At 41.0% G+C, this 23,051-nt stretch overlaps 1 protein-coding gene across 9 annotated transcripts in view; it reads right to left on the bottom strand.

Moving 5' to 3' along the window:
• Positions 1-23,051, bottom strand: part of PCCA (propionyl-CoA carboxylase subunit alpha) — a gene marked incomplete at both ends in the record, with an annotated part of 369,697 nt that overhangs the window by 229,256 nt on the left and 117,390 nt on the right. For all 9 annotated transcript variants that reach the window (XM_080689189.1, XM_080689192.1, XM_080689190.1 and 6 more), the window contains 2 exons: positions 342-420; positions 20,057-20,093. In XM_080689189.1, the coding sequence (XP_080545315.1) occupies positions 342-420; positions 20,057-20,093 (116 nt within the window). The remainder of the gene's footprint in view (positions 1-341; positions 421-20,056; positions 20,094-23,051) is intronic.

Genomic DNA, 23,051 nt, shown 5'->3' with positions numbered 1-23,051 from the left:
GTAGCCAACATTCCAAATTACACAGCCAAATATCAGTAATTTCTCCCTGGAAAATGGAATGACTATAATTTTTTAAAATGCACTGTAAAGCAAAAAAAAAAAAACCTCTTGTTAATATTTAAGACGTTTTTATAAAAACCTTTCTATAATCGTATACTTATCATGAAAATATAAATAAGGAAGGTCTCTGCGTCATCTCAATTTTGCTTTCATTCAAGAAAGTAAAGAAGTCCGTGGTGTTGTAATAACGCCATTATGCTCTGGGTATCTGTTTACCTGTCAGTTTAATGAAACCCTGGTTGCTGCAATTTTCATCAAAAGTCCGCTAGACGGCCGCTCACCTGGTCTCGTCGTCATTCCAAGCGATGCGCATGCCCTTCCCTCCGCCGCCCGCGGAGGCCTTGATCATGACGGGGTAGCCTAACAGCAGGAGGAATTAGACAGAAGTTCAGACTTTGATCATCAGGATGTATGAACATGACAACTGACCACATGCTCGGCAATGCCGAAGACAATAACTAATTCATTTAAAAGTCCCTTCTTCAGAGTCAAGCAAATAAAGCCGGTGCAATGATCTTGTATGTATTTTTTAAGCGCGATGACCATTTTAAAAGAAAAAAGGCTGCTAGTGTCAATGAACATAATATTTTCCCAGGAGTAAAATAAGGGCTAAGAAAACATAAATTATTCAACAGTAAATTCCAAAATCAGAATATTAACTAGACAAAGATATGAGGAGCTACTTATATAGCACAACAAAACACACACAGATACACACACACTCCATTTTCCCCCAAAATTTACATACTTAACAATCAAAATTCCCCCTCTTTAAAAGTAGTGGTTTCCAAATACATTAGTTATTTTCATTTGAAAAGTCATAATAAATGCCTATAGCTTTGATCAGTAAGAACTGACATAACGATATTGAGGAGAAAAAGTCAAACGTGGCTGTTATATTCACAAACTATGTTAACTATACTAAAAGCAATGGAGACGCTATTAGAGAATCAGAAAAATACAAAGTAAGGTCCCAAACAAAGGACATTTCCAACTAAAATTTATAAGAGAAAAAGAAATTACTTGAGTATGTAGATTAGTTATTATAAAATTTTTGACAGCCAGAGTCATCTATAATAATAGATCGAGAGAAGTCTTTTTTTTTTTTTTTGGTGCTATTAAGGATTGAACCCAGAGCATCCTACCTCCAACCTACACTGCGCCCCCAGCTCTTTTTAATTTTTGTTTTTCAAACAGTCTCGCTAGGTTGAAAGGTTTCTGGAAGCACGGTGGAAAGTCCCTCGTGTTTAAAGCCATTTGTTTAAGATCTTCGCTGGAGAAAGCGGCAGCCACGAGCCTCGGCGGACCCTTTCTTTCCGGCCGAGAGTCGCCAACTCCAGCTACAGGGTCCTCAGAGGAACAGGAAGAGGAGCTAAGTGTCACGGACCTCTGCCCCAGCTCCACAAAGCATCGCCCGCACGTCGGCTCAGTGGAAACTGACACTCGCTTCCTGATATCTCAGAATTCTATTTTAAATGTTGCATTGTTGTGTTTATGTGGGAGAGCACTTTTAAAACAATACTTAGCGCAGTGAGCAGAAAGCCAAAGGCCATGTTGTTGGTACACTGGGGCCTTATCATCTAGGAAGGGAGATGCAAAGAACCAGATAATTCTATCATTGCGATTCAACAGAGCAAAGGAAGCCGGGAGCGAGGGCCACACGCCTGTGATTCTAGTACGTGAGAGGCCGAGACGGGAGGCTCGCAGGTTCAAGGTCAGCCTCAGCACCTTAGTGAGACCCTCGGCAACAGAGACCCCTGTTTAAAAATAAAAAGGGCTGCGGGTGAAGATCAGAGGAAGAGCACCCCTGGATTCAATTCCCAGTTTTAAAAAAAAAAAAGCAAAAGGTCATAAGAAGGCAAAGAGAAAAGGATTAAGAGAAACGTAAAAAGGGCCAATTAAATGAGGCTCTGCAGGATGAGTAGGATTCGAACATTTAGGGAAACAAAACAGAGGTGGGGAGGCTGCCGCAGTGAGAGTATAGGGACTCTTATTTTGAAGCATATGTAGGAAGCCCAAGGAAGAAAATGCATCAGAATCACGGCCTGGGCAGAGTCTGGACAGCCGCTCCTGAGCCTGAGCTCTCGCGTGACATCGCAGGTGCGCGCTGGCCTCGCCTTGCTGCAGCCTCGGGGAGTTACACTGGCTTCCTTCTGTAAAGAACAGTTAGCCTGGCTTTGAGGAGTAAAGAAATGCTAGCTAAAAATCTAAAACTCTTCAACTTTTTGCCTGTATTAGGTTGTTTTTAGACAAAACCCACACCTCTCCCTCTAAAATATGCCAGCAATTCTTCACCAAATATTATTTACCCGTGCAACAGAGAGCCACAGAGGGGTGAGGCCCGCGCCCATGTCTGCAGGTTTGCTTCCCTCTCGGGACTGGGACGTTGCTTTTCTTCTTCTATTCCCAGTACTAATGTCACCTTTGTCATTTACTATGGCGTCCGGCATCTCTTCCTAATCCACCACCAAATTCCCACTCAGTATACACTACGTGCCAGGCAGCCATCTGGCTCTGGCGTACAAGGGTGAACAACTTGACAGTTCCCTGCTATCATGGAGTCCACTATCGAGAAGAAAGTGCCACACAAAGAGGCCTGTACCCGAATATACACGTACTGTGTATCTACGCACGTACATATGAGTTCATACACACATACCACGTACATTTACATGCATAGAGACAAGTGTGTGTGTACGTGTGATGAGTGCTGTGTTAAAAACAACAGAGACAAACTAGTTTGCACTCCCAGCAACAGTGCAAAAGGGTTCCTCTTTCCCCGCATCCTCGCCAGCATTTGTTGTTGTTTGATTTCTTTGTGCTTGCCACTCTGACTGGGGTTAGATGGACTCTCAGTGTAGTTTTGATTCTCATCTCCCTGATGGCCAGTGATGAAGAACTTCTTTTCATGTATCTATTGGCCCTTTGTATCTCTTCTTTTGTGAAGTGTCTATTCAGTTCAGTTGCCGCTATGGAGATTCCTTAGAAAACTGGGAATAGATCCACCATACGATCCAGCTCTACTACTGTTGGGTATTCTTCCAAAGGGGTTGAAATCAGAGAATTACAGTAATATATGCATACCTTTGTTCATAGCAGCACAATTCGTAATAGCCAAAATATGGAACCAACCTAGGTCCCCATCAACAGATGAATGGATTGCAAAATTATGGGAAATACACACAATGGATTTCTACTCAGCTATAAAGAAGAACAAAATCGTGTCATTCGCAAGAAGATGGAAAGACCTGGAGAACATTATGTTAAGTGAGATCAGCTAAGCACAGGAAGAGAAGGGACATATGTTTTCTCTAATGTGCCCAAGCTAGGGAGTATTGGGGATACCAGAGGGACTCCAGATAATGGAGGGGAAACCTCAGTAATGATAGAATGGAAGGATAGGAGAGGAAGAAGGCTGAGTTTGATTAATGGAGGAGTTATATCCAAATATGTGTAAAAGTATGAATATAGCATGGTTAACCTGTACACTCATTGCTGGGAGGGGGGAGGGAAAAAGGAGCAGGGGGAGGGCACCAAGCACAGTCTAAATGTATGCCATTTTCAATTAAAAAACAGAAGAAAAACAACTGAGGCAAGTGACTCCGAAGGATTGGGATAACTTTTCTTTGAAAAGGCTTCTCTGAGGACCCTGACATTTGAACTGAAGCTGAATGGTGAGACAGCTGGCCCTCTGGACAGCGGTGAGCAGGAGCGGGAAGGCGGCGGAGGGGAAGGGCCTGGCCTGCGCTCGGGCTCTGCAAACAGCGCGCCTGATAAGGAGCCTTTGCGGCATCCAGGTGACAGACGGCCGAGACTTGGACTTTGCCGACCCCGAGACAGACAGGAAGACAAAGACTTGAAGTCTGTTGTTGAACTGGAGTCAGCGAGAGTTTGGATGTGAAAGATACGGGGATGAAGGGCGAGTCCAGGGCTTAGGAGATTTCCTGTTTAGTTATGGATTCCGAGTCAGAAAGAACTACCTTTGGTGACTGGCTGATAGGACCGTGTTTACCTACGTAAGACACGAGGGATAACCTCCGTCCGCAAACTGCCCTCCATGCGTGGCGGCGCACCTGGTCTCTTAAAATGGCATCGTAGTGATACAATAATCTTGATTCGCGGACCAGGGAATGTATGTACTTTTTTACCTAGGGTTTCTTAAAGTAAAATGGCGTGGGATACAATAACTCATGGCAAAGGAAAAAACAAGAAGGCAAAAGTGCTCCCCAGAATGTAGGGCTGCTGCCCAGAAACCTCTCCTGGATCAAAGGGACCGTGGGAGTTTGGGTGGTGGAGAGGGGTCTTCTTTTGAGCACCGTAGAGTCAATTACCAGGCCTTCGCTTCCTCAAAGAAAGCCTCAAAGTAAAAATAAATAAAAGATATTCAGGGAGTTGGGCAGTCCTCTAGCTGGACAGATGGATAGAACAGGCCCCGATCGCAGGTAACTGTGGGCCAGGAGGAGAAAATAAAAGGCTCAAGAAAAAAAAGAACCAAGCCAGGCAGGAAGGAAATCGCAGGGAGGGAAATATTACGCACCTGCTGTATTCCTTTCTACTCACTCAACAGAAAATATTGCACTTCACTTTGGAAAGGGGTTTGCCTTCATTTTAAGGGAATGTCCTTCATGCCCATAATGTTTTTGAAGAATCCAGGTTGGAGGTACGTGATTATTTACTCACTGAATCTAGATTAACAAAAAAATTAAATACCACACAGCTAATGTCATATCCCCATTTTTGTATCACTCAAGAAAAACTAATTCCATTTGTCAAGTTAGGGTTGGTTACTTAGGATGGTGATATGAAATGTCCTCACGGAAAACATGTCAATTTCTCTTTGCAATCAGCAATCTGTAGCTGGCACTAGGAAGCCATGGATAGCCTACAGAACAACACTATCTCACCGACTGGGAATAATGAGCATTATTGACTCTTGCTTTAATCAATTTCCACATTGTTCACTGCAAAATAAGTTTAAAAAATGAAGGCAAAGAGGTTTGTCTTCATTGTTGTTTCTCCGACGGCTGAAGCAGTGCCTGCAGAAGGGCCTGCAACGTGATCATCACTACACACATCACTAGTGAATCACCGAGGCCGCCGCCTGTCGCCAACTCACCTTGTGAGCACACTGTGCCGCGACCCACTCGGCTGTCATCCGGTTATTCTGATATATACAATGTTCCCATGGATATGTTTATGTTTATATTTTCTTCCTAAAACTTGCTAAAGTTCTTGAAGTAAATGTTCAGTAGTGTAACTACTGGATGGTATGGAAATCGTATCGTTCCTTAATTTTTATTTATTTATTTTTTCTTTTTTTGCGGTACTGGGGATTGAACCCAGGGGCATTCTACCTCCAAGCTACATTCTCACATCCTCAATTCTATTTTTATTCTTTATTTTGAAACAGGGTCTCACTAAGTTGCAGAGGGCCTCACTAAATAGCTGTGGCTGGCTGCAAACCTGTGATCCTCCTGTCTCAGCCTCCCAAGCACTGAGATTAAAAGCGTGTGCCACCACACCTGACTATCATTCTATCATTCTGTAATTTTAAAAGAATCAAATCTATTTGTTTTTATAACCACTATAACAATATTATAATTATGCAAACTATGCCATCTCTTGATAGGATTCCTGTAATGACTGTGTGTATGGGGGGAGGGTAATGGGAATTGAACCCAGGAATGTTCTTCCTCTACACTATAATCCCAGCCCTGTTTATTTTTTACTTTGAAACAGGGTCTTGCTAAGTTGCTGAGGGTCTCACAAAATTGCTGAAGCTGGCCTCACACCTGTAATCCTCCAGTCTCAGCCTCCCAAATGCTGGGATTACAAGCGTGCGCCACCACGCCCGGCTATAATGTCCTCTTGACAGAGCTCTCTATCACTGAATTTCTCCCATCTAAGTTACACAGTGGTAGGTGAGATTTTGTTAATATGGGTTCATCTCTTTCCTACCTAGAATTCTAATGAATTCACATAATATTAAGAAAAATACATGATTCCTAATTAAATATAAATTATGAGCCCCCAGGTAGGTCTGTGTGAAGGGAGAAAGAGCTGGCTTAACGTGTACTTGTTTAAGCAGAAGAAAGGACGATGCTAGACTTGCCTTCAGAAAACTTTAACACCAATCCTGAAAGGTATTAGCATGAACATAAATTAAATTACCCACTCAATAAAATAAATCTTAATATCTTTTAAAGAAGTATAACAAAATCCAAACACAAACATGTACTCATAACATCTATATTCCAATAAAAAGTTAAGAGATCGTGTGAAGACGAGGAAAATGTGTCCCACATCAGAAGGAAAGTGGGTAAGAGAAGCAGGCTGAGAAAAGAAGAGCCTTAGGGGTCGGCCACAAGTCTACAGCCGAGTAGCCTTTATCCAAAAGGATTGTGACCCACAGTATTTCCAATTTCAGAAGTTTGGAGATTTTGGAGTATGTATTTCCATAGGCTTTACCATCTAAGTATCGCTAACCCAAAAACCTAAAAACTGAAATTCTATATAATCCAACACTGTTTGAGGAAAGGCAACTCTGAGTTTCTGAATGTTGTCAGCACTCAAAAATGTGTGGATTTCAGATCTTTTTGATTAGGGACATTAATCTATATCATAAATTGCAGCTATCACAGATATGGAAAGAAGCCTAAAGGTAAAAAATAAAAATGAGGAGACAAGACATAGAAAATATCCAAAATTTTAAAGTGGAACATCCCGTCATGCATAAAAAGAATTATAGAACATGGCCAACTGGGATTTATTCTAAGTATGTCAGTCTGGTTCAAACATTCAAAATTCAATTAATGCACTCTACCACATGAACAAGGTACAGAAAAGTCATATGATCAAATAGATGCAGAAAAATATTAGAAAAAAATTCAATGCTCATTAAGTTCAGTAAACTAGGAATAATGAGAAACTTGATGAGAAACATCTACGTGAATCCACAGCCAACATCATCCTTGATGTGCCAAACTGGACACTTCCCCCTAAAATTAAGAAAGGGCCAGGTGTTTCCTCTTATCACTCCTGTTCTCCAACCTACTGCAGCATGTCAAGAAAAGGAAATAAAGAGTATACAGATTGGGAAGGGAGAAATAAAACTTGTTCCTCAGCAGACAACACGACTGTTTATGAAGACCATTTGTGTGTGTGTGTGTGTGTGTGTGTGTGTGTGTGTGTGTGTGGTACTGGGGGTGGAACCCAGGGGCTTTTCTACCTCTGGGCTATACTCCCAGCCCTATTTTATATTTTATTTGGAAACAGGGTCTCACTGAGTTGCTGAGAGCCTCACTAAGTAGCTGAGGCTGGCTTCGAACCTGTGCGATCCTTCTGTCTCAGCCTCCCAAGCGCGGGGATTACAAGTGTGCGCCACCACGCCCGGCGAAGACAATCTTTTAATAAATCAACAACAAAATTATCTGAACTAAAAAAGCAATTATAGCAAGAATATAAGATATAAGGTAAATATACAGAAGTTGATTGCATTTCTAAATACAAGAAATGAACAGTGGGAATTTAAATTTTAAAACATAATACCAGCCGGCATGGTGGCACACGCTTGTAATCCCAGCATTCGGGAGGCTGAGACCAGAGGATCGTGGTTCTCAGCCAGCTACTTAGCGAGGCCCTCCGCAATTTAGTGAGACCCTGCTTCAAAATAAAGAATAAAAAAGCTGGGTGTGGTGGCGCACGCTTGTAATCCCAGCATTTGGGAGGCTGAGACCGGAGGATCGTGGTTCTCGGACAGCCTCAGCTACTTATGAGGCTCTCTGCAACTCAGTGAGACCCGGTTTCAAAATAAAGAATAAAAAATAGGGCGGGGGCGTAGCTCAGAGGTCGAATGCCCCTGGGTTCTATCCCAGACCCACACAAAAAGAAAGAAAGAAAGAAAGAAAGAAAGAAAGAAAGAAAGAAAGAAAGAAAGAAAGAAAGAAAGGGCAGCGGTTATAGCTTGGAGGTCGAATGCCCCTGGGTTCCCTCCCAAGACCCCCACAAAAATATTATTATGTTTTATTAATATTTATTAACAATATAATATTATTAATAATATTTAGTAATAGCTATATTAGCCCTCAAAAACTAAATTAGGCATAAATATAATAAAATGTGTACAGTATCTCTATGAAGTAAACTGCAAAGCACTGATTAAAGTAATCAAATATTTAAAAGAAAAAAACATTCTATATTCACAGATATAAAGATTCAGTATTATTAAGATGTCAGTTCTCCCCAATTCAATCTACAGATTCAACACAAATCAAAATCCCAGCAAGTTACTTTGTGGCTATTAAAAATAAAAAGTGACTCTATTGTTTATATGTAAAGGCAAAAGACCCAAAATAGCTAACACAGTATTAAAGGATTAAAAACAAATTAAAAAACTTTCGCTATCCAACGTCAAGGCTTTTTATTGCACAGCATGGGATAGATGGGGGGACAGAAAGACAGATTGCTAATGTATATTATACACAATGATATGTATTATATCATTGTCTTACATCTATACATATATAAAATGATAAGAGAAGATCTGAGTCTCCTATAGGCTGGTTTGACCTATTGGATCTTCTATAAAACATAGCCAACAATAATTTGAAAACATGTAAACATGAAATATGTATTTAGGATGAGTAACCAAATGCAATTTTCATCAAATTTAAAAAATTCTAAGTGAAATACATCATATTCATGGGCCATAAAACAATTAAGTTAGAACTCAATTACATAACAAAAAGTTCAAGTTCTTTTTCTGTTATTTTAAATTCCTTTGCACCGGGCGTGGTGGCCCACACTTGTCATCCCCGCGCTTGGGAGGCGGAGACAGGAGGATCGCGCAGGTTCGGAGCCAGCCGCACTGGCTTAAGAGACCCTGCTTCCAAATAAAAATATAAAATAGGTCTGGGAGTGTAGCCCAGAGGTAGAAGGGTTTCCGGGAACCCCAGTACCACCAAAAAATAAAATAAAATAAATGCTTTGCTAAATAACATGAGTCAAAAATCCTAACACAAATCTAAAATCACTTTAAAATGAAGAATAAAAAACATCTATGAAAATTATACAACAGGGTTCTTTTACCAGATCCCTGACTCAGGACTTTCCCCACAGTGGCAGAGGACCTGTCCTCGGCTCTCTGCCTGGAGTCTCAGCTCGTCCCGGGGAGCCCACAGCCCAGTGATTAGCTGACGCAGGTATAACAGGCTTAAGCCCTTGCCCCGGCTTGGGACAACTATGAAAGGCTAGCCAATATTCTGAGCTCTCTGTAAGGTTGGCAGGGCCTTTGTTGATTCAATTCAATTCCGCTTCCCCCGAGTCAGTTTCCTTCACTGCTTCGGGACGTTAGGGGTGTTTCCCCAGTAACCTTCCAAGGTTCTGAGCTGCTACGACGACTAGTGGTGGACGGGAAGAGATGGATGGACTCAAGCAATATGTCGGAGATGACGATGATGTACAAATCACAGAACCACAGAATGAGACATAACAGTGACGTCCAGACGGGGGAGAAGGCCTCGACGCTCACGAGCACATCTGAACGCCCTCCCCAGTTCCTGCCTGTGATCCCGGACACTGCAGATGGCAAGTTCTCCATCAGTCTAGGTGCGTGAGTAAGTGCAGCGTAGAACACAACTCCTCCGTCCCTCCCTCCCTGCAGCCCGACCAACAGCAAGTGAAGCTGGAGATGCAGAAAAGCAAGTCTTCGTTACTTAAAGTCACAGGGGAGGAGCAATAAAAATGTGGCGCCTTCGCCCTGCTGCACTCTTGACAATTGCACATTACCAGAATTTAGAACTCAGAACCAACAGGGACACTCAGCTACCATGCAACACGTGACTACACTGAAAAGTGCCCACTGTGGGTGCACACCAGGGAACAGCTCAAGTTCAAACAAGTGGAATTCCCTTTGTGTTTACTTGATCATCATTTTCCACTGCGTTCATTGTTGTCTTTTAATTACAAAGTACACTTAGTTTTGTCATTATCAACTTAGGGTGTACCATTTGGCTTGGCACAACTCAGACTGGGATGCTACATATTTGCATCAATACTTTTGGGGGTCTATAATAGCCAATCAAAGGTAAACATATGCCGGGCGTGGTGGCGCACACTTGTAATCCCAGCATCTGGGAGGCTGAGACAGGAGGATCACAGTTCACGGACAGCCTCAGCTACTTAGTGAGGCCCTTTGCAACTCAGTGAGACCCTGTTTCAAAAAATAAAAGAATAAAAAATAGGGCTGAGGGTGTAGCTCGGAGGTAGAATGCCCCAGAGTTTCCTCCCCAGTACTTCAAAAACAAAAAAGTAAACATATATATACATACTGCAGTTCAACTGTGAATTTTCTACATTTCTATTGCTACTATCCCCAAGAAAGGTAATTCTGAGTTCAGGAGTAAAGGTGGCATAAAATATTTTGCCTTTCCTTGATTGGTCATATGCATACATAAATAACTGTGTGTTTGGAGTTTTATTTATTAAATATATACTGATAAATTTATTTAAAACATATCAATAAATTATATATTTATAAATAGATCTTATTTAAAGTCACAGAGGAGGGACTATACTATATTACACATAATAATATATTGTGCAGCTGGGCGTGGTGGCGCACGCTTTAATCCCAGCATTCGGGAGGCTGAGACAGAAAGATCGTGGTTCGTGGCCAGCCTCAGCTACTTAGTGAGGCCCTTTGCAACTCCGTGAGACCCTATTTCAGCATAAAGAATAAAAAATGGGGCTGGGGGTATAGTTTAAAGATTGAATGCCCCTGGGTTCCATCCCCAGTACCACAAAAAAAAATAAATCAATAAATAAATTATATTGTGCAACATTTAATATCATGTTATATTTCAGTTTATAGTTTATTTTTAACATTTACTAACAGTAAGTGTATTAGTCAGATTTCTGTCACTGTGATAAAATACCTGAGAAAAACAATTTAAAAGAAGAAAGGTCTCAGTCATGGTCAGTTGGCTCTCTTGTTTCTGGGCCTGTGGTGAGGCAGAACATCATGGTTGACAATGTGTGACAGAGCAAAGCTGCTGACCCCACAGTGGCCAGAAAACAGAGAAATGGGAAAGTGGGCCAGGGAGGACACAGAGCCTTTAAGGGCAAGTCCCCAAGAACCCGCTTCCTCCAACTAGGGCCTGCCTCCTAGGCTGCCACCACCTTTCAACAGTCCATCAAATTATAAATCTATTAGTGGACTGATCCAGTGCAGAGAGGCCAGGGCCCGCTGACCCAGCCAGTGCCGAGGGCCCAGCTCTAAGCCCTGCGCTGGGGTCAAGCCTTCAACACTGAGCTTGTCTCATCCAAACGAATAAACGATACATATTAAATATATTCCATTAAATGAAAGTGAGCAGGAAACCTGAGACAAAAAATTGCAGGTTTGAGGCCAGTCTCCACAATTTAGTAAGACCCTGAGCAACTTAACGAGACCCTGTGTCAAAACAAAATTAAAAATATAAAGGGCTGGGGCTGGGGCTCAGAGCTAGAATGCCCCTGGGTTCACTCCCCAGTATCAAAAACAAAATAAAAAAATAAAACAAAGAATCAATTTTGTACACATGGAAATATAATTAAGATGGATTATAAGCTAAGATAGCACTGATACATAACACTATTGATTTGGCAGAGAAAGGTAACTATGCCTTATGGAAAAACTGATTTTGTTGGCCTACTTTCCTCTTGTCTTGGCAAATAAAGAGTAACGGATCCCCTGCTCTGCTCTAGAGACCTGGACTCGGCGCGCTTTGGTGTATGCATTAAAGCAGAGGGTGTTCACAGGAAATTTCCAAACAAAAAGCAATGTTTTCTCATATTACAACGTGTTTCCACATTAGGCCTGAATGTTATGCACAGTCTTTCACAACATAGTTGAAAACAGCAAAGGTACACAAGAATGAGCAGCTAACACAACAAGCAAAAGAAGACGGAAGACGACAACAACACAAATCTAACGGGAAAACACAGAAAGAGCACGGTAAAACGTGTAACATGCATAAGCCCAAATGTGTTTATTGGAAAATAACAGCATCCCAATGATGGTGAGAAAGAAAAGGTCACAGAAAACACAGAAAACACACTCCCTGCCCCCAGGGAGCCTCACTCTGACCTCAGACTACCACAGGACTTCAATACGAGCATCACTTTCTTCATTTTTAATGCTGGGGATTGAACCCAGGCCCGCCTGCAAGCTAAACAGATACTCTACCACCAAGCGAGCCTCCGCTCGAGCCCCAAACATCTCACTCAATAAGGGATTTTCACAAAGAAATTCTAACAATACTTTCTTCAACATAACTATTCCTTGGGCATTTTTAGATATATATCTCCCCAGATAGTAAATATATCTTCTACTGAAGACCAACTTCGCAAATATTAACAGAATGTAGATTGCAAAGAAACATATAGAGTAAGATTTTTCAAGGGTTTCCTCAATATAACTTTAACCAGAGTCCTAAACAACACACCAAAAAAAAAAAAAACAAACAAAAACCAAGCAGCATGAAGTAGAAAAAAGATTTCAGGATTAGCCAATTATTTTTATCCATCTCAAATATGAACAATTTGTTATTTTATATAAACAATTCAAGCAAATACTTTTTAACTGTCATATCATGCCAAAAGAAAGAACAGGCAAAAGAAAATAGCTGGGGCGGGGAGGAAAAATGATCACAGTTCCTACACGCTAATTGAAAACAGAGGCAGAGGTGGGGACAGGGAACAGACATGAGAGAACAACTTTCAAAATGGGTAGGATGCCACAGGTTGGCAGAGAGGCAAGAAGGTCGGTAAGTGTCCTCGTACACGCCGCGTCTTAGATTACTAAAAACTTCCATTAGAGCAGCCTAATGACCGTGAGGTCCAGCGTGCCAGAAGCAAGGACCAGCGGTCACTAACAGGAACACACTGAATAACGGAATAAACCGATATCATTCATTTTTGTTTCAATTATCTATTTGCTGAGGGTTTATTACATTTAACTCAATATGTTCATTTTTCCAAGGTATCTCTATTAAAATTTCAGAAAATAAGGGGGGAAACAAGGAAATTATACTCCAAATGATGGTGTATAAATATTGTGAAAGAATTCCTAAATGTGTGACAACTTCATTTCTGCACTGACACAAACATTTCCGTTTGGATCCATCCACCGACTCACCACTTGCTGATACATGCTCTGTGACAAGCACTGTCTTAAGCACCAGAAATAACGAAAACTAACCCAGTGGTCAATGTTGCCATGAACAGAAAACAATCACTTTCGAAGATAAATATAATGTATTTATTGCAGAAAAACCCACATTATTTTAAGAGAACAGCAACTCATCAAGACCGGCTTGTTTCCAAACAAGTCATGTCTGAGGACCAGGGTAGGACAAAGACTCCATTTCCTGAGCTCTTGTTCCAATGTGATCTTTTTGTTTTGGCAATTCTTTATAACTAGATCAACACTCTTTCGTTCTTTCTTTTAATAGTTACTTGAGGAAAATGTGTATTCTGCTGTTATTGGGTAGAATGGATTTCAACGAAGTCTAACTGGTCACAGTGTTGTTCAGGTCTTCTCATGGCCACTGATCTGTGGTCTAGAATCTAATCTCTAGACTAGATGATCTACGTATTACTTATAGAGTGGTGCTCAAGTCTCCAGCTATTATAACAGAACTATATTTCTCCCTTCAATTGCCTTTGTCACTTGGGCATCTAGTTTTGGATGTATATAAGTTCTTAATTGTTGATCAATATCAAATGTCCTTCTAAGTGTCTTGCAAGTTTCAGACATTAGCCTATTTTGTCCGACAGCACTATAGCTACTCCAGCTCTCTTTTGGTTATTATTTGCATAATATATCTTTCTCCATCTTTTCACTTCCAACATATTTGTTTCTCTGAAGCTAAAGTGAGTTTCTTTTTTTTTTTTTTTTCTTGAGGTACTGGGGGTGGAACCCAGGGGCATTCGACCTCCGAGCTACATCCCCCAGCCCTATTTTTATTCTTTATTTTTAAACAGGGTCCGAGTTGCAAAGGCCCTCACTAAGTAGCTGAAGCTGTCTGCGAACTGCAATCCTCTTGTCTCACCTCCCGAATGCTGGGATGACAAGTGTGCGCCAGCAGGCCCAGCTGAAGTGAGTTTCTTGTAGACAGTCTATAGGTAGATCATATTTTTTTATCCATTCTGCCAATCTCTGCCACAGTGAGATACCACTTCATGAACACTGGAACGGCAATGATTTTAAAAACACACACACAAAAAGTAACAAGTGCTGGCAAGATATTTAAAAATGTACATTCTTATTAGAACTCTAAACAGGTATGGCCGCCATGGAAAGGACTTTGACAGTTCCTCAAAGTTACCATATGACAAAGCAACTCCATCTCTAGGTATATAACTCAGAATAATTCAAAGCTGGTACTCAGATAAATAAGTGCACACACATGTTCGGAGCCACATTATTTACAATAGTTAAAAAGTAGGAGCAACCAACAGGTCCATCAACAGATGAACAGAGAAGCAAAATGTGACACAGGCTACAAGTTTATTCGATTATAAGGAGAATGAAATTTTGATACATGGTAGAGCACGGATGAACCTTAAAAACACTACTAGTTGAAAGAAACCAAACACAAAAGTTCGTATGTTGTATGAATCCATTTATATAAAATATTTAGAAGGAAGCCCGGCATGGTGGCGCACGCTTGTAATCCCCGCGCTTGGGAGGCTAAGACAGGAGGATCGCAGGTTCATAGCCGACCTCAGCTACTGAGTGAGGCTCTCAGCAACTTAGTGAGACCCTGTTTCCAAATAAAATAGAAAATAGGTCTGGGAGTGTAGCCCAGAGGTAGAAAACCCCTGGGTTCCATCCCCAGGACCACAGTAAAATAAAATATCTAGAACGGGTAAACCCACAGGCACAGAGTGTAAATTAGAGACTAGGCGTTTCAGAATAAGGAGCGCATACCAACACCAGTTTGTTGGGGATAATGAAGACACTGATGTTAAACGGTGGTGATGGCAACACAGCCTGGTGACTATATTACAAATCTCTGAACTGCATATTTTAAAAGGTCAAATTTTACAGTATTTAAATTTTTCTCAATATTTAAAAATCACATCTTTAGTATAAAAATTGAGAATAAGTTATCTCTAGGAGCAGGGGGCGAGACCTTCCTTGGAAGTAGTCTGAGCGCCTCTGGGTGACAGCAATGTTCAGTCTCCTCGTGGGGCTTAGAGCGACACAGCCGTGTAGCATCCACACCAGCAGACCTAGGCAATATTTGTTTGCATTGCTATATGCAAATTCTGCAAGAAAATAAAAGCTTACACAAATACCAAATTAGGTTAATGACATGTTGAGGGGTGGTTGTTGCTGCTGCTGTTATCACTGCTGTGGGGCTGGAGAAGAAACTCGGCCTTGTGCACGTCCAGCCCTATGTTGAAGTATTCAATGGGCATGTACTGATACGTGCAATGTACTTGACAATGCAACAGTAACAAGACAGGTTAACAAATGGACAGGTAAGTGACCGATAAAACCTGGCAATGGCTAATAGTGGTGTTAATGACAAACTATCTTTATCTATAGTGTAGCATACATACGGCATATGTGCTCTTGGTGTTGCATATACAGGTAAATGCTATAAAGTTCCCTCACAGTGCTGTGTTCAGGTATTTCTCAAAATAAAATCCTGATAGAACTAAGTTAATGAACAGGAAAATAATTGGCAAGTCATGAGTACTACTCAGAAACTTAGAATATGGCTATAAGACAGAATGACTGAGTGGGAACCCTGGGGCATCTTCTCTAGAAGACAGGATATTTAAGCCAAGATGTGAAGATCATAAGGAGACCTCTGTGTGTATCAGCAGGAGTCGTCCAGGTCCTCTCTGCCCTCCACCTCCAGAAAAGACCTTATCGTGAGGCCCTGAGAGTTGGGGTGCTCAGGTACGCTGGTGTGACTGAGGCTCAGCAGGCAAGGAGGGGAACAGCATAAAATGAGATTGGAGACCAAGATGCCTGCACACGTGGGGTCTGCAGTCACAGAAAAGAACCGCGATTTTTATCTACGTACAATAAAGAGTCACCAGAGGGTTTAAAGCAGGGATGGGGTGCGATGGGATGAGGTGTGTCCTGGTTCATTAAAGCTCTACAGTAAGCCGGGCGTGGTGGCGCACGCTTGTAATCCCCGCGCTTGGGAGGCGGAGACAGGAGGATCGCGCAGGTTCGAAGCCAGCCGTGCTGGCGTAAGAGACCCTGTTTCAAAAATATAAAATAGGACTGGGAGTGTAGCCCAGAGGAAGAAGGGCTTCCAGGAACCCCAGTACCACCAAAAAAAAAAAAAGCTCTACAGTACTGGACTGGCTGCTATGTAAAGATTCACACTGACATGTTTAAAAAGAGGTAGAGAAGCCATGGTCCCCCTCCCCCCAGAAGTCGACAGTCACGCGGAGGGAAGTGGGGTGGTGAAGACGGTCACTGGAGAATGTGGGGCATACACTGAATGAAGAACTGACGGTACCAACAGACGGGTTTGTGGGACGATGATGAGGGAAAGGGGCACCCAGGAGTGACCCTGGGTTTTGGCCTGAGTGGCTGCGGTGACATTTACTGAGACGTGGAAACTGTGGAAGAAGCAGGCTTGTAGAATTTCAGCATCGGGAACAAAAACATAAATTTTTTTTAATTTAAATTGAGCACGATTTGTGATCTGAGAAATATAGGCAAAGAAACAGAATCAGAATAACCTAGAAGTTATTAAAAGACAGGTTTAGATTGACAGTTTTTCTTTCAAAAATCCATCTTGACTTGACTGTATTAAGGACCTCTGGTCCGGTACAAAGCTCAAACCGAAATGGCCGTCCCGCTCACTGATTACCTGTCTACCGCTCAGGTTGAAGATCAACTGGGAATCAATGGTCCTGTATCTCTAAACTCAGGATGTCAACGGAACGAAGCAGGAGCGCAAACAGGGCGACAAGGCATCCATGGCGCAAGATACAGAAGGAACGCGTTAGGCCGTACGTGTCTCTCACCTGCCAAGGATCAGAGGCTGCCAGCTTCTTTAATTCCACACATAACATCCCTAAGTATCTTAGAGGATTTTACACAAAGCACTGAGCCAAATTTTAGCTCTCCTCCTGAAACCTCATTAATCTGGCCAAAGTATAAAGAAAACTCCATGGTCTTTGGAGTCAAAGAAATCTAAATTTACACCAGTCACTGGGTGACCTTGAGCAAATTACTTGCCATTTCTAATCCCTGGCATCCTATAAATGTCAATGAAAGCAATTAAAACCGAGAATCAACATTAGAAACAACAAAGATGCCTTGCATGGGGATAAAATGCCACATAAGCAAGGGCTACTACTGCACAAAAGGCGCCTCACGCTTCAGGGCTCCACTGAGTCCCAGCGTTAGCAGCAGAGATGCCTGTGTCCAGGAGAGAAGCACAGAGAGGAGGGACCGTATCATACAAGACAAACCTCCTTTTCACCATGCAATACAGAAGTAAATATATATATATATGTATAGATATGAATGGATCTAGATCTTTATTTAATACAATATATCGTAATAGATATATCTATTCATGTATCATAACATTTAGATCTATTCAAATACACATATTCATATACATATATGTGTACTACATGCATGAAGAACTTTAAACTTACAGATGGATAGGTTCAAAGATTTCATCTGTAATTCACCTGTTCAGAACTAGGAACCTGTTTTCCAAGGAAACCCCTGTTTAGTTTAGCTCTTAGGTGAACTTGCAATGGCCCAACAAAACAATAATGCAGTTAAAATGTGATATAGCTCAAAAAAAGCAGTAGAGAAGCATGGCTAAATCACCAAACAGTACAGAAAACCAAGACACTTTAATATGTGGCTGGATTTATTGAGAAGCTGGCACTGGGAGGAGGGAGCTTTCTGGGAGCTTTCCTTGGTGATTCAGGAGGCATTCTCAGGGAAATTCCAAAGGCTTCAGAAAAACTGATGATCCGAGTTCTTTATTATGTTTTATTTCACCTTAAATGTTATGGCTCCTCTTTCTTTCAGTATAAGCAAAACACTAGCACATTTACCCTTAGTAGCCAAGACTGTGATCATTTATTTCAGAAATGAGAGGGAATAATAAGGGAAGAATTAAAAGAAAAGATGGGAAAGCAGAAGCCATCATAAAAGATATGCCCAAGAATAAAGAAAAGAAATTTAGATTGAATTTAGGTGACCTCAGTCAGAAAGAAAGTTGAAAAGGAGGTAAAGCGCAGCACTCAAATGTTGAAGGAAGTCAACCAAGTGCTGAGAACTAGTCAGGAGAGGCCATGGTGATCAACTATCTTAAGAGTCACAAGTTATTTTTTTTAAACAAAGAAAGAAAAAAAACTACAGAAAAAGGCAAGCAACAACCCACAGTCCACCATATGCACAGAGGAGCAGCTCACGAGCTGATGAGTCACAATCACGCTGTGGCGCAGCAATGGAAGCCCAGATTTCTCTTCTAATCTCTTTTCTTTTTCCCTAAATTCCTCCAAACATTGTGCTTTTATGCAGACGCCTTTAGGATAATGGTATATTATGGTCTATTAGTTAGATGATAGTAGAACAATCTAGAACTAAAAGAGGACTCCTTAAATGTAAAAGTGTATGATAGACTATCTTAGAAAAGTGCCCTCAGAAGCCAACAGGCACGTTACACACCTCCTGGGTGATAAGGACTGCCGCTGGCTTCAAACTGCAAAGGGCAACTTTTGAGTTCATTCCACGATCTACTAAGTCTTACCATGAAGTCAGCACTGAAATGCTTTCTGGGAATGGGGACAATTCCGTGAAGTTTATGACAATTTATGAAGGCTTGCTATAGCCAGATATACTAAGATTTGCCACGGGCGACTCTTAAATCCAGGGCTTTTTCCCCCCAACACAAACAAACAACAAAACAATAATGAGCAGGGATGCACTGAGCAGACAGCCTTTCAAATTACTGAAGAACCGCTGTGTTAGCCTGTCCCATTTGCAAAGAATATACTTATTAACACAAGGAATCGCTTCCAGACCAATCTACGTATCACAACTACATATCACAATTAGATACGGCATATCACAGCTATTATAAACTTGGCCAAATAACAAGCTCTCCGACTGCAGACAATATTTCTAAATAATCATCTTAATGAGAAAACAGGACCACAGAAATGTTAGTATGGAATATTAAATTTTTTGGACCTAGGCATCGTAGGAGTGCTTTACGATATTATGAAGCCCTGCCAAAGACTGCCTAATTTCTCTCACTTGTCTACAAATTTCTGTGAAATGTATGCAAATATTGACTTGGTTAATAAAACTGTAAAGTTTTAATAGCTTTGTTAATCCATGGTAACAGAATGCCCTTACACATTTTCTTAATTAGTAGATACTGAAAATACAGTCTCTTTCCTGAGTGGCAGTAATATTTTTTGAGATTCAAAAGTACGAGAGCCGTTCAAGTGTCCTCCAGTTTGCCTCTTGCTCCAATTCAGAGCGCTCAGTCCTAATTTCCCACATCCTACTTTATCTTTCCCGGCAAGGCTATTAAGTTGATATTTAACATTTTAGGAAAAGGTGAAAAACATGAAGAATTGTGTCAAACGGGATACTTTTATTTCAATCATATATGTCCTTAAGAAACCACATTCATCTGCTTACATACAAATTTATATTATGTCCAATCTTACAGATTCTTAGGACAAGTCCTCCTTTTAATCAGCTAGTGATTTCATTTTACAAAAGGGCTCCAGCTAAGGTCAAATTACTCCTTGAGTCCAGTTTAATAACAGAATATGGTAATTCCACTGATAAATCCTTCTAGAGGGATAAGTAATCAGAAACCTAAAACTATTAAAATATTATTTGCTCTATGGGAATTACTTATTACATGTTTGCTCAACCGTATCTGCTGAAAGACATCGAAGCCCTACCCAAGTTAATTTAAAAACTTACCAATTTCCCTTGCAATTCTGACAGCTTCATCTGCATCCTGTAAAAGCAGGAAATGAGACTCAACATTAGTCCCGCGAGGCACTGCACCGTGTCTTTAGGGCACTCATATATTGCACTACTGTCTCCTCCGATTCATTTAATGTTCAATTTTACAACCTTCTAACCCTTTTCATTCAGAGAAATGTAAAATTAATACCATAAGTGGAATATAAATTCTACCTCATCATTATTATATTAAGAAACTCAAAGCGGTTTGAAACAAGCTGGCAGGAAGCAGTACCAGAATTGCCAATGATTTGGTGCAGTCGCCGGGATTTAATGGCAGAATTTAGATGTTTACAATCAATACTGAATCGTAAATCAGATCATTAAAGCTTGTCGGCAGCCAGCTTGTTTCTGTCTCTGATACTTATGCATCGTGTTTTCCTAGGCTCTGACAGCAGGGGGAGTTGATCCTCTATCGTTTAGGAGGCTCCTGATCGATTTTCCAGAAAGAACCAGGTAAATTTCCAATATCTACAGGAACTACCAATTGTTCAAAGAAATCTCTTTGGTGAGCTCTTTTTACCTCTTCTGTTTGGATTTTATTTCATCTTTTTTTTAAGTACACAGTTTTATCTTTACACTATTATGTTGCTACATAAATTAAGACCTTAACTTCAATAAACAAACTAGTACAGAGAGGGAAAAAAAAAAAAAAAGAAACAGACCTTCAAAAAGCCAAGGCAAGAAAAAAACACCTTCCTAAACAGTACCAGCAAAGAGTGTATTGGTACAGGGATTAGTTATTGCTAAATATCAACCAAGGCCCCTAGCACCTCTAAATGTCTGAAAAGGCAAAAGCTTCCCTTGAATGTAAGCCACGCTGATCATTAACTAGCATACCAACATGGAATACTCCTGACACTTTCCACCGTGAGTGGAGAGGATGTCCACTCCCAACTCTCCTCCTCCGTTTTACAACTTTTCATAATTCAGTGACGCAAACTAAAAAAAAAAAAAAAAAAGCAATAGTGTTCTGAAACCACTAACTGGAAAGTATTCCTGAACTTTGAGAAAACGACTTCAAACTATTGCGGCAAAGCTTGGTATTTCCAAGCTTTTAAGCTAACATGTTTAAAATGTAGAGCAACCACGTTAGAATCCTCCCCCACAGAGGGGAGGGGAATGTTTATAACTGGTTCAGTTATGTCTCATAAAAAAAAAATCTTCCTTAAAAGTCTTCAGTACCTAATAACATCCTCTGAATAAGGAGGCTGGCAGGGGAAGTTGTCAGAAAAATTTAATTTCCTCTCATTACCCAGTCTGCTCCACAAATAGGTGCTTGTTAAGTTCAAAGCAGCCCTGAGAGCGGCATCAGTTTTTAAGTCCTTTTTTTTTTTTAAACTCCAAGCAGGCACATCTGCTAATGAGATTTTCCAAATCACAATTGTTTTCAAGTCGGAGATAAATCCATAACCTCCCACCCCCGCCTCCCAAAATCCAGGTTTACGGCTTTATTACACCTTGTCGTATTCACCGGCCCTACATTCTCCAAATTTTAGCTGAAAGGGCCAAAAATGCATGAAAGGGGTCATTTGCGAATGTTAGTGGCTTCCACGCAGTGAGTGGAAGGTTCTTTGTTCCAATCAGTGACAGTTATTGGAGAACACTTGCCTTTAATAGGCTCTCTGTCAGGAAGTGTTAAACCTCCCAAATGCACACAATTAGTGCCTCCCCAGCAAAACACAGGAAGAGCCAGGCTGCCGAACCCTGCACAGAGCACGCTGCAAGGAAACCTTTAACATTTCTTTCAGATGTGCAATAGTACATTTGCCAAAGATAATCCGAGAGACATTCAGCTGTTATTTAAAAAGTTTGCTACCTTGAAAGAACTAGAAGACATGCTTTAGGGACAACCCAGTAGCCAGATTTTGTCACGTATGTATTTATGCTCGTGCAATAGATGTGTCTGGGCTAGAGAAAGAACTCTGTTTACACAGAGCAAAACTTCTAAAAATTAACTGCCACAAATCCAACACACTCCTGTAAGCTGCCACAAAACAAGCTTATCTTTTAACTAATCAGTATGCTTAAATTTTCTTAAAGATTAAAATCCTACTAAGTGAAATTTCAAGTAAATTTGAATTACCTTTTAAAAACGTAACTTTTCACTTGTCACCCATTCATCACCCCTGAAAAAATTACTGAGGACCTATTATGTGCGAGGCATTAGAAAACTCTATTAGCCGTTGCAAAAATGGCCTACTAAGTACACTCAACTCTGATATGGTCTTTCAGCACACTGGGATTTACTACTGGGCTATATAAATTACTTTTAAACAGATAAAAAGCCTCATGCAGCTCCAAGTTAATGATGCTGACACATGAAACTGTAAAACTTTCTTTTCTCTCAGGTTATACACAGAAAAAAAATTTAATAAAACTTTGAAATAACTATAAAAAGATAAACAATCATCCAGGAGGGAAAAAAGCGCAAATGATTAAGTAAGAAGTTTGGGTTTAAAAAAAAAGAAAAGCTAATGACTTGGGAGGCTGAGGTAGGAGGATCACAAATTCGAGGCCACCTGGATTAATTCATGAGACCCCATCTCAAAAGTTAAAAAGGGCTGAGGCTGTAGCACTTGCCCAACATTCTGGAGGCCCTGGGTTTGACCCTCAACAGAACAACAAAAGAAAGAGACAGAGAAAGAGAAAAATCCCAACGATAATATACATAATACATTCAGCTTCAGCCATGGCTACAGAAATGCAGATTAAAACAAAATCGTCGTTTTTCACCTAGATAATTACAGTCTCATAATGGCCGGGAGGAGTGACTTTGGAGTAAGTGGCCAGCGTCCCTTTCACACCCTGTCCAGTGCCCAGGAAACGCTGCCATCTTTTACACAGAAATTGGCAGATTCTCTCCACATGTGAGGACATCTATCCTTCAACTCAGGAGCCTTACTCTTAGAAAATCGTCCTACAGATACCCTCAAACACACGCACGCAC

This window comes from Muscardinus avellanarius (assembly GCF_963383645.1).
Source record: "Muscardinus avellanarius genome assembly, chromosome: 2".
In the NCBI taxonomy this organism is placed as follows: domain Eukaryota; kingdom Metazoa; phylum Chordata; class Mammalia; order Rodentia; family Gliridae; genus Muscardinus; species Muscardinus avellanarius.
Note: the sequence above shows the minus strand (reverse complement) of the source record. Positions and strands in the feature narration are given on the sequence as shown.